The 13,731-nt window shown below is 32.2% G+C and overlaps 1 protein-coding gene across 7 annotated transcripts in view; it reads left to right on the top strand.

The window, feature by feature from the left end:
- The window catches only part of LOC107446990 (zinc finger E-box-binding homeobox protein zag-1), a 525,599-nt gene extending 512,378 nt beyond the window's left edge, over positions 1-13,221 (top strand). For all 7 annotated transcript variants that reach the window (XM_071179011.2, XM_071179012.2, XM_087165409.1 and 4 more), the window contains 6 exons: positions 4,212-4,414; positions 5,292-5,504; positions 7,996-8,285; positions 8,830-10,144; positions 11,410-11,605; positions 12,744-13,221. In XM_071179011.2, coding sequence (XP_071035112.2) covers positions 4,212-4,414; positions 5,292-5,504; positions 7,996-8,285; positions 8,830-10,144; positions 11,410-11,605; positions 12,744-12,937 — 2,411 coding nt within the window. In that variant the 3' untranslated portion in view covers positions 12,938-13,221. The remainder of the gene's footprint in view (positions 1-4,211; positions 4,415-5,291; positions 5,505-7,995; positions 8,286-8,829; positions 10,145-11,409; positions 11,606-12,743) is intronic.
- The last annotated feature ends 510 nt before the right edge of the window (positions 13,222-13,731 follow it).

Raw genomic sequence — 13,731 nt, 5'->3', positions numbered from 1 at the left:
TTTTAAAAAATGAATATTTTTTACATTTATTTCTCTTCTGAACCGAGACTGCATTATTATTTTTCTTTTCGGTGTTGAAGGTCCTCGAAAGTTTCCTTTTACTGTTGATTTAGGAAACAGTCCCCTTCCGTACCTGGCGCTGGCGTTGCCGGGGCAACCGCCTCTCTGTCCACGTCCAGTAGCATCCATAGCACGTGACTGGAATGTCGACGTCCTCCCACCCATCTATTTAATTCCCTCTGGACCAGAGTCTGTGGTTTGGGAAGATCTTTCCTGAGGGAGTTCTTCCCTATATTTCAAACTCTACCCGCGCAATTCCAAACTCAGTGTTGAGAAATTGTGTGCGCCTGTTTTCTGTCTTTCCCTACCAACTTTATTCATCAATGCATTGTGCGGTCTGATTCCCCCCCCTCCAAAACCACTTAGAGATGTTCTCTTAGATGATCCCCATCATCTAAAGATTCTGATAAAATTGCCCCGAAATGCATATTTATGAAGGTTCGTACTAAAATTTCTTAGTTCCTAGTATGTTATACTTTCATTAATTTCTGCAGTTAATTTTATGAAGTTGTCTTTAACAAAATTTAAAATATTTTCAAAAACAATGCCTTATATTATTCTTTTTAGTTTCCTGTGGAACTTACGTTTACTGATGGCATAAAAAAATTACCTCTACTCGTAAAATAACGTCTTGTATTAATTACTTGAGTTTTAGTTTTCATCTTACTATCAATACTATTCATCTTAATACCAATCTTACTAGCCATTTATAATCTCAAATTCAAGTATCGTATTGGTTTGCATTGCCGTCTGATGAACCAATCTCTTTCTTTTTAGCCTCTTCCCTAAAATGCAATATTTTTACCCATAAAATCACGTCTTTTAAACCTGATAAATAAGCTTTCTTTTTTTATAGTCTTGACATTCATTTAACGGTAAATGCAGTATCTCTACTCATAAAACCATGCCTCCTTTTGGTTTGTTTAATTACCTGATAGATCAGTCTTTTTTTAGCCTTAATATTAAACTAAATGCACTATTTCTACTCATAAAATGATGACTCTTATCGGTTTTTTAGTTACCTGCTGAAATAAGTTTTTTTCGGCCGTACCATTCATCTAGTCATGAATGCAATATTTCTTCCTTTAAAAGAACATCTCCCATTTTTTAGTTAATTAATAAGTTAGTCTCTTTTTTAGCCTTAGCAGCTATTTAGCCATAAACGCAATATTTTTGCTCATAAAATACGTCGGGCATAAATGCGTAATCATTGACTAGTCATGAATATAACTTTTCTACTCAATTACAAAAAAGTTTTATTTATTTGTTCAATCCTAATTAGCCTCAACTCTTTTAAAATAAATTGAACTTTTTTTACTCATCGCATTCTTTCTTTCGTTTACTCATTTTACGTGTCGATTATTACTATTAACTATCGTTAATATCTTTTTTTTTAAATCTTACATAGTTTAACTTATGTTAAATCATATTGAAAAATATATATTATAGAAAATCTTTTCTGAGCCTATCACTACTTTTTGATGGCATATTTAGATTCCTATTTAATTCAGTGCCTTTAGTCCTCTTCTCTAAACAGCCTCTTCTCTGAACTCTTCTTTGAAGCAATGGTGTGGGGAAAAATGTATAAAGAAATATTTAATTCTATTATATTTACATCTTAATATATTATTACTTGTATTGTTACCGGTATGAAAATATATATATTTTTAAATTTATCATCTTTATTTCAACATAAAATTATATTTGGAATAAGAAATGATGACTAATCTATCATCGGTTTATCGAAGATTTATTGATTATTTTTCGTTCATGTTTAGTTTAATACTAACACAGTTAACTATAAAATATGATCTTTTTTTTCCCGTTAGAATCAAATTAATGTAGTAACTAGTAAATAGGTTAATAAACTAAACAGAACGAAATTTATAAAATTTGCTGTAAAACTTCTCAAAAACTAGTATTATTTGCCTTTTTATAATTGTTTACTGTTACTACTAGGAAGTTGAGGTTTTTTTTAAATTTCATTTATGTAAATTACTGTCGTGAAAAATTGATCTATAAAAGGTTTTTTTTCCCTTCAAATATTTCTTGAAACTTCTACTTAAGAAGGCTTGCCAAGTTTAAATCCATATTTTTATTGGGGAATTCTGCTTTTGTGTAATTTTGAAGAATTCACTCATTGTTATTTATTTGAGTTTTAGAAAATAATGCCCTGTTTTTGTGATTTTGGAAAAAATTGTCGGTCTAAATCTTTGTTAAGGACCCTGCATCTTTGAATGTGAAAAATTTATTCATAATATTCTGTGTGTAAAATTGGCATTGAATTTCTTTCTGCCATTTTCCTGTTTTAATGTTAAAAAGATGAAAGCCATGCCTTTTTTTAATATGAGTTTTAGTTCTAAAATTATGAATTTACGACGTCATTGGCTCTTTAAAAAAAAATTTTTTTTGAAAAGTTTATATTTGAAAATAAAAAATGTCCGTTTTTTTTTTATGAAATAATTTCTGAAGGGTCAGTTTTTCGGATAAAATAATTTTAGAAGTTTCCGCCAACAGACCTGAACTTCTGAAAGAATTCCTGCTCAGAAGCATTAAAGCCTGCATTCAAACCCACTTCCTAAAATAGTACTATTTATATTTTAATTTATTATTTTAAAAAAATTGTGATTTTGTTATGATTTTCACATTTATTTTTGGGGATATCTTTAAACAAAGTATCCAAAAGAAAAAAAAAGTCTTATCTAAACCTGAACAATCACATCGGCTTTCCAAAGCATCGCAAACCTGCTTTACTTATTAACATGCAAATAGGTGATTCTTATCTTTCTTATCTTTTCTTACTGTACGACGCCACTTTGCGAAATATATGCATGTGAAGATGATTCTCGCGTGTCATAAAATCTCTGCGAAGAAGATGGGGATGAAGATTGTTCTTGAATATCACCGCGCGGAGAAGATGGGGAGCAAGTCATACTCTCTTGGGTGTTCTGTTTTACGATCTAACTTAGTTGTTGTGCTGCCATCTATTGGATTTGACAGCAAATAAAAAGCTCCAAAATAGCTTTTAATTTATGCAGATTTCTAATATATTCAACGGGTGATAGTTTCAGCTTTTTTTTATTGTAAAAGTAAGTTCATTGTGTTAAAAAAAATTACTGTGTAAAACATAGGATACATAAATACAGTATATGTGATGTGTAAAAAGGAATGAAAGTCGCAAATTAAGATAATCTTGTCAAAAACAATTCAATATTTTTTTACTTATTAATATTTGTTGTTATTATTAATTAAAATACAAATACGATCACAAATTAAGGTAATATATATGTTATTTATATATTAATATAATTTTTTTGTTTTCACTGTAAGGGATAGGGTGAGAATTCATTTTAGCGTTTAGAAATGTAACAAATGGATTAAGCCATTAAATGTATACATTTCTTTCATAATTAAATTAACAATGTTTCTATTATCGTGCTTTTTGAAAGTTGTATGTTTTAGTACTAGAATTTATCACTGTACTCGATTTATATCTATATTGTCCCTTCGTCTTTTCCAATAGCACCGCACAATATTCTGAAAGTATTATTTTCAAATGTTTCTAATTAAATAAATACAAATTTTAAAATTTAAAGTTAACTAATGGAGCAAATTATTACAAGCAATATTTTTTTCATTATTTACTTATTATTACGCATATAGGAAGTGACTTCTTTTAAAACTTATAAGCTGATTCTAGTTGTTGGGCTTTGAGAAAATTTGAAATAAAATTAAAATCAATTTGAAAGGTTTGAAAATGGTGGGTTTTTATGCACCTATGTGAAAATATCAGTACCTGAATGGCTATTTTAATAGGGATAATACTTATTGTTTAAAATCTCGTTGTAACTATATAATTATTTTTTGTCAGGGGCTATTGAGTGTAACTTAATGATTGCAGGAAAATATATTTGGTGCTTAGCATTCCATTTTTTAATGGTTTTTAAAGAAGAAAAAAGATATGAAATATTAATAAAATTTATCAATTTATTTACAAACAAACTTATTGACCTTTAAAGTAGATTCTAACTTTAACTTATAACGACTTGTTTGGATAATTTGTTTTGACTGGTAAGTTTTTTTTGTGAACTTATTTTAAGTAAAAGAACGAAGAATGTTTAAAGTCTTTTTTTCTTTCTTCTTGTTTTTAGAAGAGAGCAGCTTGAAGTGTCCCCGTTGTGATAAAATATTCTCAGGTCAGCAGGCGATGCGAGATCTGAAAGAGCATCATTCTGTGCATCACAAAGATGCTGATCCTCCTGAATCTCTTTTCACTTGCCAGAAATGTAACGCCTCCTTCACAACCAAAGAGAATCTCAGCAAGCATAAAGTGTACCACGTCTCAAATGGCCAGGTAAATCAACTAATTCTTAGAAAAAATATTTAATAAAATATACTTCGCGGTATGAAAACTTTAAAAGAAATTATGACAAATGCTTTTAGTGATTTTTTTAATAAGAGATTTTATTTAACAGCAATTTATCCACACGTAAAATTCAACATCTTGATATTTTTTCTCGTAAAGTTTTGCACCACAATTTTTTTTTCTTACATGGTTCTGTTTCAGGAGATTTTGCATGTGCGCCGCCAACCTGCATCGTGACCTTTTGTCTACGTTAGGTTTTACCCTAAGATATTTTGTTTCCTGAAAGTTTTGCCTTGCAATATTTGGACAATTTTCTCTTTCCTTTCTATTTTTATTGACTATTGTATACTTTTAAGTGATATTTTGTTTACAATATCGTGAGTTATACATGGAATTCGCTTATCCATAGTTGTCTCGTCTCTCATTTTCTCAATTATTTGGCAGTTTACTGTAATTTCTGTATGTGGAAGGCTGATTGAATTATCCTGGCTTTTTGCTAACAGCTTCCGTCCATTAGCAATGTGTCAGCTGTCTCAGATATTTTCGAATCAGCCTGCAAATTTTTAGGCTTATGATAGTACGCTCACATATCTCTAAGCTTATTTTAAAATATACCATTCATGTTCAGTTATTTATTTAAGGAAGCTTACAGTTCACCCAATTGTAGACCCATTGTATAAAGATTATTTAGAAGAGAAAGATTATTATATTTTCTAACAATACGCCTAAGCTAATTCAGTCTGATTTTTCGACACGTTTTTAAATTAGCCTGAAGACATATCCGCTGATTTAAATAAGATTAAAAAATATAATTTTACATTGCATTTCAAGTTTTTTTTAACTGTTTCTTTTTTTTATCCAACAGTCTTCAAATGTTCAAACAAATGATGCCGAACGTAGATTCAAGTGCTCGGAGTGTGGCAAAGCCTTCAAGCTTAAACATCACCTACAAGAGCATCTTCGAATCCACAATGGTGAAAAACCTTTCATGTGCCCTAACTGTGGGAGGAGATTCTCCCATTCTGGTTCTTTCTCGGCACACAATACAAGCAAAAAGTGCCTCGTCGTCAACCTCAAGGTCAGTATTTAATATAAGCTACAACTGCGTGTGGATTTTTAAAGTAATTTTTCTTAAATCTTTCATAATTTCCTTAACATCAATTGTTATTTAGCTTATTGAGACTTACCTCTATAACCAAAATAAGCTGAAAGCACATTTTATTTTCATCATCAGGGGTCTGTTTAGAAGAAATTTGGGTCCGTTAACGGACCCTTCACAAAATATCTTTTCATAAAAACGGACCCTTCACAAAATATTTAACTTAGAAACTGACCCTTCGCAAATTTGTTTATCTTCATTATTGTTTTGTTAATCGAATAAACTCTTCCCAGGAGAAAAAAAAAGAAAGACAGATGTAAACGAACTAAGTTTTCTCTTCGGTAGACGCTTCTTCCTTTATTCGTCCGAAATGAATATTCTGCGTCCAGCAGTATAGGCTAAATACCAAATATTTGTATGTTGCATCGCTAATTTAGTAGCAGCAATTGCTGTTTATTTTTGAAAATTTAAATTTTTTTAATTATAATTTTGCAGTGCATACTCTTGTATCGATTTACAATTTAAAAACTCCTTGAAAAGTTTTTTGCAATAACTGGACCCTATTTGCACAAATTTACAAAAGCAGGACCCTGGTTGAAAGAATGTGACTTAACGTTTATTTTATATTCACGAATTGCGAGTAATTTTTTCACAATTTTACAAAAATAGGACCTTTCACAAAATGTCTGGACAGACCCCTGATCATTAGCACAACCGTTTAAATATTATTATAACCTAAATAACCTCAAAGCATATTTCCTTTTCATCAATTATTCTCCTCCCTAAATATTGTTATAAATTAAGTATACTACTCAAAGGCTACTTTATTTCATCAATTAAACAATCCTATAAATAGTGTCATAACCTAAATAACCTCAAAGCATATTTCCTTTTCATCAATTATTCTCCTCCCTAAATATTGTTATAAATTAAGTATACTACTCAAAGGCTACTTTATTTCATCAATTAAACAATCCTATAAATAGTGTCATAACCTAAATAACCTCAAAGCATATTTCCTTTTCATCAATTATTCTCCTCCCTAAATATTGTTATAAATTAAGTATACTACTCAAAGGCTACTTTATTTCATCAATTAAACAATCCTATAAATAGTGTCATAACCTAAATAACCTCAAAGCATATTTCCTTTTCATCAATTATTCTCCTCCCTAAATATTGTTATAAATTAAGTATACTACTCAAAGGCTACTTTATTTCATCAATTAAACAATCCTATAAATAGTGTCATAACCTAAATAACCTCAAAGTATATTTCCTTTTCATCAATTATTCTCCTCCCTAAATATTGTTATAAATTAAGTATACTACTCAAAGGCTACTTTATTTCATCAATTAAACAATCCTATAAATAGTGTCATAACCTAAATAACCTCAAAGCATATTTCCTTTTCATCAATTATTCTCCTCCCTAAATATTGTTATAAATTAAGTATACTACTCAAAGGCTACTTTATTTCATCAATTAAACAATCCTATAAATAGTGTCATAACCTAAATAACCTCAAAGCATATTTCCTTTTCATCAATTATTCTCCTCCCTAAATATTGTTATAAATTAAGTATACTACTCAAAGGCTACTTTATTTCATCAATTAAACAATCCTATAAATAGTGTCATAACCTAAATAACCTCAAAGTATATTTCCTTTTCATCAATTATTCTCCTCCCTAAATATTGTTATAAATTAAGTATACTACTCAAAGGCTACTTTATTTCATCAATTAAACAATCCTATAAATAGTGTCATAACCTAAATAACCTCAAAGCATATTTCCTTTTCATCAATTATTCTCCTCCCTAAATATTGTTATAAATTAAGTATACTACTCAAAGGCTACTTTATTTCATCAATTAAACAATCCTATAAATAGTGTCATAACCTAAATAACCTCAAAGCATATTTCCTTTTCATCAATTATTCTCCTCCCTAAATATTGTTATAAATTAAGTATACTACTCAAAGGCTACTTTATTTCATCAATTAAACAATCCTATAAATAGTGTCATAACCTAAATAAGCTCGAGGCTTATTTTATTTTTATCAATAACCCCTCCGTCTAGATAATATTGTAGTCGAAAAAATACAAAAATATTTTTGTGCCACTACCTGCATTTAACAGGTACTCCTAACACCGATGTTTCTCCTAATCTATCCTCATCAAATATTAAAATATCGAATAAATATAATGATATCAACGAATAAATTAATATCAAATCGGATATAACAAATATTTCGGACATTCTATAGCGACTAAGTGATTGTTGACATTCACCGGTGAAATTCGACATTATCCTGATTTCGATCATTCACGGTAACATATGCACAAATTGCTTTTCACAATTCAAATTTTCCTGCTTTATATTTTAGATGTGCAAAATTTAGTACCAATTCTCCTTATAAATTATGCTATTCATTCTCACAATTTAAACCGCTTTATGTTTTAGGTGCGCAAAGTAGACAGTCGCTCCCCTCGAGGTCGTGGCAACTCACAAAATAATTCTCTCCGCCCAATCATTCCTAAGTATCGCTCTACTGGTGCCGGTGGAAGTATAACATCATCCGCACCAACCGAGATGCCACTGATACCTGCCGGATACATGTCTTCTCCCGAGAGGTTCTCCAGTTTTTCCAGTCGACCCCAACAACCTTACTTACCTTTAACCTTTCCTCATCCAATGCACTACTTACCCATGTCAACATTTCCAGAAGTGACGCAACTCTTACAGCAACGAAGGTGAGTAATATATTTTAATCTTCTTTAGTTGAAAATTTCTGACAGACCGTTTTTGCACCGGCGAAAAATATGAATTTAGCTTAACATCAGATGTGTAGATTTACTGAATTACTATACATTTCTTGCCTTATTTTATATATTTTTCACCTGTGTGCCATTTAACAGCCCTATTCTAGTACCTAGGGATAAGTTTCACCAGCGAGAAATATGGCAATAGCTTAACATCAGATATGTAGATTTAGTCCCACAATTCTAGCCCAATTTTATATAATTTTTACCATTGTGCCGTTTGACAGCCCGATTCTTATACTTAGAGATACGTCAGATGTGTAAACCGGCTGAATGGCCCAACGTTTTTACATAATTATGTATATTTTTCACCAGTGTGTCATCTGATTACTCAATGTACTAAGTGAATTTGATACGAATAAGTTTCATCAAAAAGAAATATGGCAATAGTATAACGTCAGAAGTGTATATTTACTGAAATAGAAATTTAAATGACTGTTTTTGTGCTAAGAATTCTTTTTTTTTTTTCCTGGAGGTACGAGAATGAAGTGGAGAATCACTCGCAGCTTCCACCTCAGATTCTACCTACTTCATCGCACCTCGACAAATCTGACAGCTCGCCACGATCAAGCCCAAAACCACAAGGAGAACTGAATGCTGTGAAGAAGATTCTCGAAATCGTCGACAACACTGTCTCCAAGCAACAGCAATCACCAACCCGACCTCGGAATGGTCTTCTTTCCGAATTGCTAAGTGCCGCTCCCCAGTCGAGCATCAAATCACCTCCACCCTATAACGATAATCGATGTCGTTACTGTTCCAGACTCTTCGATTCGAACATTGAGCTCCACCAGCATGAGAGGTACCTGTGTTCAAGTAATATCGAACTCAGAAGCAGGCCCGAATCTCCTCGTGAAAACGGTGCCAGTGAAACTGAATCTTGTGAAGATAGCAATAGAGTTTGTATGTCCCCATCCGCCCTTAGCGTAGACTGTGAACTCACACTCAAAGCCCATTTCCAAATGAATCCTCGTCCAAAGAAATCGGAACTCATCCGACTAGCCCATGATCTGAAGTGCTCTGTGAGAACAATCCAAGAGTGGCTCCAGAGGCAGCAAATGCGTTCTAAAGACTACGCTATGAATGGCAATGCTTCGCCTAGTCCGACGCCTTCTCGCCAACAAGCCATTTCATTCACCCCTTCGGTTCTTTCTGATTGCAATGGTCATCCTTTTGTACCTCATTACAATGGTGCTATTTCATCGTGTGCTCCTCTCGTGCCCTTCCGGCCCATTCCAGAATCTCCCCGCCTCAACGTGGAAGAAGACCAACCTCTGGACCTGTCTTTTAAGTTGAAAAAGGAGGATACTGACCTCTACCCTCCTGAAAAGTCTCAGTCTCCAGTGAATCACTTGGAGAGTGAAGTGTTGAATCTCAGCCAAAGATCATCTCGGACGCCACCCAAAGTAGACAGCCCTTCATCTGTTCAAAGCAATCGCCTCTCACAATTTCCCGGGCAGAATAACCAAGGTGAAGATTCATCCGCCCAAACAACTAGCCTCAGTAGTTTACATTCATCTCTGTTATATAAATACATGCAGATGGGAATGTCGGGACAGCAGCAGCAGCCGCGTGAAGATCGAATCAAATCTCCAATGGTCGAAGCAGTCTTGTCTCCAGATCACTCACCTTCTCGAGCAGATCAACCTCTCAGTATGTCGTCACCCGGGGGTTATGCAAACAACAGTAGAAGTCCCAATGCCACAACGGGATCTTATTATCACGCAGAAGAACCCACTGACAGCAGTCTTTATAGTCCTAGTGCCAAGAAACCCAGATTGTGGAATCAGGTATGTACTTAAGATTTTTTTTAAATCTTATTTCATTTTTCTTTCATAAAATTTGATAGTGTTAACTGCTCAAGAGGAGGTTGTACCGCGGGAAAAATCAATCATGGCACATTTTCCCTCACCTTCAATAGTAATTTTACATTTTAAAGCGAGTTCAGGTAGGTAAACTATTAAGTTTCAAATGACGAAACGGAAAAGTGTTTCAAATTATCAAAATACAAACAAATAATGACAGAAATGTTTTGGTTTACACAACGGGAAAGTAATCCTACAATAAATTGTTTGCATTTTTGATGTTTTGATATCATTTTTTTTTCTTCAGCACTTGAAACTTCATGATTTTCTCTAGGTTCATCTGAATTCGCTTTTCTCTAAACTTTCAATTTTAAAATATTAATGAATGTAAAACAGAATTTACCATGAAAAGTTTTCCCTCAATATCGTGTCCTCTTAAGGAATAAAAAAAAAACTTGCACACTCATTAAAATAGGAAAATATACAGTAAAGCAATTCCATAACAATCCGTTATAAGGTTATGGAGGCTTAGGCTTAAAACTTTACTGACCAGAGGCATGATGGTGGCAATGTAGTCAACTAGACTCACTGACCGCCTGTACATCTCGAATCCCCTTCTGGTTCTGAAGCTAGATGGGCTTCAAGCAGCCACTGGGAATTGTAGTTTAGTGCTTCCAATGACAATTCACTGCCTTAACTACTGAGTCATCACAGCTCAGAGAAATCAATCATCGAAAACCAAAAATTGAGAAGATGGAAATTTTGGAGGGCACATCAATTAAAATTAAAGCAACACTTCTAAATAAGATTAAATTACATCTATTTCGTTTATAGTCTATTTTACTCTCGTTAACGTGATTCTGAAGTAAATCTAATAATCACTGTGAAACTGATTTAAATCAGTTTGCACTTAATTTAAATCTGCAAACGCCTCTTGACACTGATAATGAATGATGCTTGATTCATTTTAATAACCTAAATGAGCTGATTCATTTCATGATCTCTGATTTGTTTCTTGCAGTTTTACACAGCTATTTTGATATCTTTATTCGAATGAATTTTACATGAGTTTGTCCAATTTTTTTTTATTGTCTCGGAACTCAGACCCTGTTGCTTGCATGCGTGTTCAAATAATTTTTCACTTGCCGTCCGATGTCGGAAATCTGGGTGTGGGGGAAATAGTTGTACAAATGTAATCTCCTCAGTAAGCGGGATTTATTATTTATCTTTACACTATTTCTGTTTCTTAGGGAGATGGTGAGGATAGTGCAATGGGGGATAGTCCAGGTCCAGAGGAGGAATGTTCTGTTGGTTCATCTGGAAAGGCAAGAAAATCTTGGAAACTGCACAAAGTCGAAGCCGAGGAAGGCATGTACGCTTGCGATCTATGTGATAAAATGTTTAGCAAGCAGAGCTCACTGGCAAGACACAAATATGAACACTCAGGTAGGATGACTACTTTCTCTCTCTCACACTCTTTATATTATATTATATATATATATATATATATATATATATATATATATATATATATATATATATATATATATATATATATATATATATATATATATATATATATATATATATATATATATATATATATATATATATATATATATATATAACGTCGTTGCCGAGTGGAAGGATTAAAACAGGTCTTAGACAGGGAAGGAGGATACAAAATTTATTTTTTAATTATTAGACAGAAAGCAGTTATAAAAGTGAACACAAAAAGTTGTGCTTCTCGATAACATGTTAGAGAAAATTTTGCAAAGTAAATCCGCATAATCTTTCAATTTAGGAAAGAGGGAAATCTTGGTAATTGAAATTGGTTTATCAAATAAGTCGAGCGATTCCCACAGAGAGCAAAGGGAAAAATATCTTGCATTTAAATTAATGCACAGTTGATCCAAAAATAGATTAAAGGACAGGATGTGAATTTAAAAGTGTGAGAAAGCATTTAGTTTTGAATAATAAAATAAAAAAATAGGATTTACAGAAAAGAGCTAACATTTCATATGTATATATGGAAAGTTAAATTTCAAATAAAATTATTTTAGAAAAACAAACATTTCAAACAAGCTTCTTTTAAAGCTAACTAATATTTATGATATAAAATTAAATGCAAACTTGAAAAAAAAAAAGAATAATTGGTAAATTTGTTTTTACACATAATTATATCAATTGGGATCATTTTTATAGACGCTAAAGTTTAGTCATAGATCCATATTTTCATGACGCCGACAGAAGAGGCATTTCTGCACCAAGAAAAAGGACACGGACTGAAATTAAAATTATTTGCGAAAAATCACATACCATCGAGAACAATATTGAAGTCAATGGAGGTAACCTCTAAGGTAACTAGGTTACACTCCTCTAGCTTATGGAGGTAACCATCCTCACAAACCACCATTTTACTGTTGAACAGAGATTGGTCGCTCTCCAGAGGTTTCACTATCTCTTTCTTATTGTCTCACAGAATGTTTTCATTGATGAGAAAGAATTGAAATATGAAGCGTGTGCTCTGTCATAAATCTGATTGTTTGCATGTTATCATAATTTAAACTATTTGTATTTTCAGGGCAAAGACCACACAAGTGTGATATATGCGGCAAAGCGTTCAAACACAAGCATCACCTCACTGAGCACAAAAGACTGCACAGCGGCGAGAAGCCATTCCAGTGCAGTAAATGTTTCAAAAGGTTCTCACACTCCGGCTCTTACAGTCAACACATGAACCACAGGTTCAGTTACTGCAAACCTTACCATGAGTGAAATGTGACCTTTTTTGACCTTCCTTCTTCCTTTCTTCTTTGTTTTCGCTACTCCCGTGACTTTTTCCCTTCCCTCATCATCAAATTTGATATGTGCATTTCAAAGTTTAATAAATAAAAAAAGGGGGGAAAAGCGAACTAGTAATCAAGGGGTGCTAATTTTTATGGAACTACAGAAGGAATTTCATTTGATGACTGGAAAATTGTGCATCAAAAATGTGAAGATATAAGTTACCTATTTTGAAACCAAAGACATGTTTATTTGAAATCGGGAAAAAAAAGAAAGGATATACTGAATAATTTTTATTGTTTTAAAATTTGTTTTGTTTTTATTTTTAGAGATTTTAAAAGAGAGGATAATGTATGTTTTCTTTTATATATGAGATGAAAATTATTGTTCGTTTTATGATGCATAATTTTTTTTTCTTCTATAAGCCAAAGATTTTTGTAAGTGATTTTTGCCAAAGAAATATATGTGTTTTCCATGAAAATTGAAACATTTTAATTGTTTAAAGTAATTTTGACAAACAACAACATCAACATATATATACAACTTAGACATATATCAACTTAGAAATTCTATTCAATGCCTTATAGATAGATCAGGTTGTAGGTCAGGCATGTTGAAACATTAAAAATGTATCTTTTTTTGTCCCTCTCATATGACGATCAATGCTTTTAAATACGCTAGAAATTTTATTTTGAAAATAAATTTTCTTGCAATCTAATTTTAAAGTCTATTTTATTCAATGAAATAGTTGCAAATTTAATTATAAACCTGATATAATATGAAAT

Source organism: Parasteatoda tepidariorum, chromosome 6 (genome assembly GCF_982258835.1).
Source record: "Parasteatoda tepidariorum strain Cologne lab strain chromosome 6, Ptep-v5.0, whole genome shotgun sequence".
NCBI classification, from domain to species: Eukaryota; Metazoa; Arthropoda; class Arachnida; order Araneae; family Theridiidae; genus Parasteatoda; species Parasteatoda tepidariorum.
Note: the sequence above shows the minus strand (reverse complement) of the source record. Positions and strands in the feature narration are given on the sequence as shown.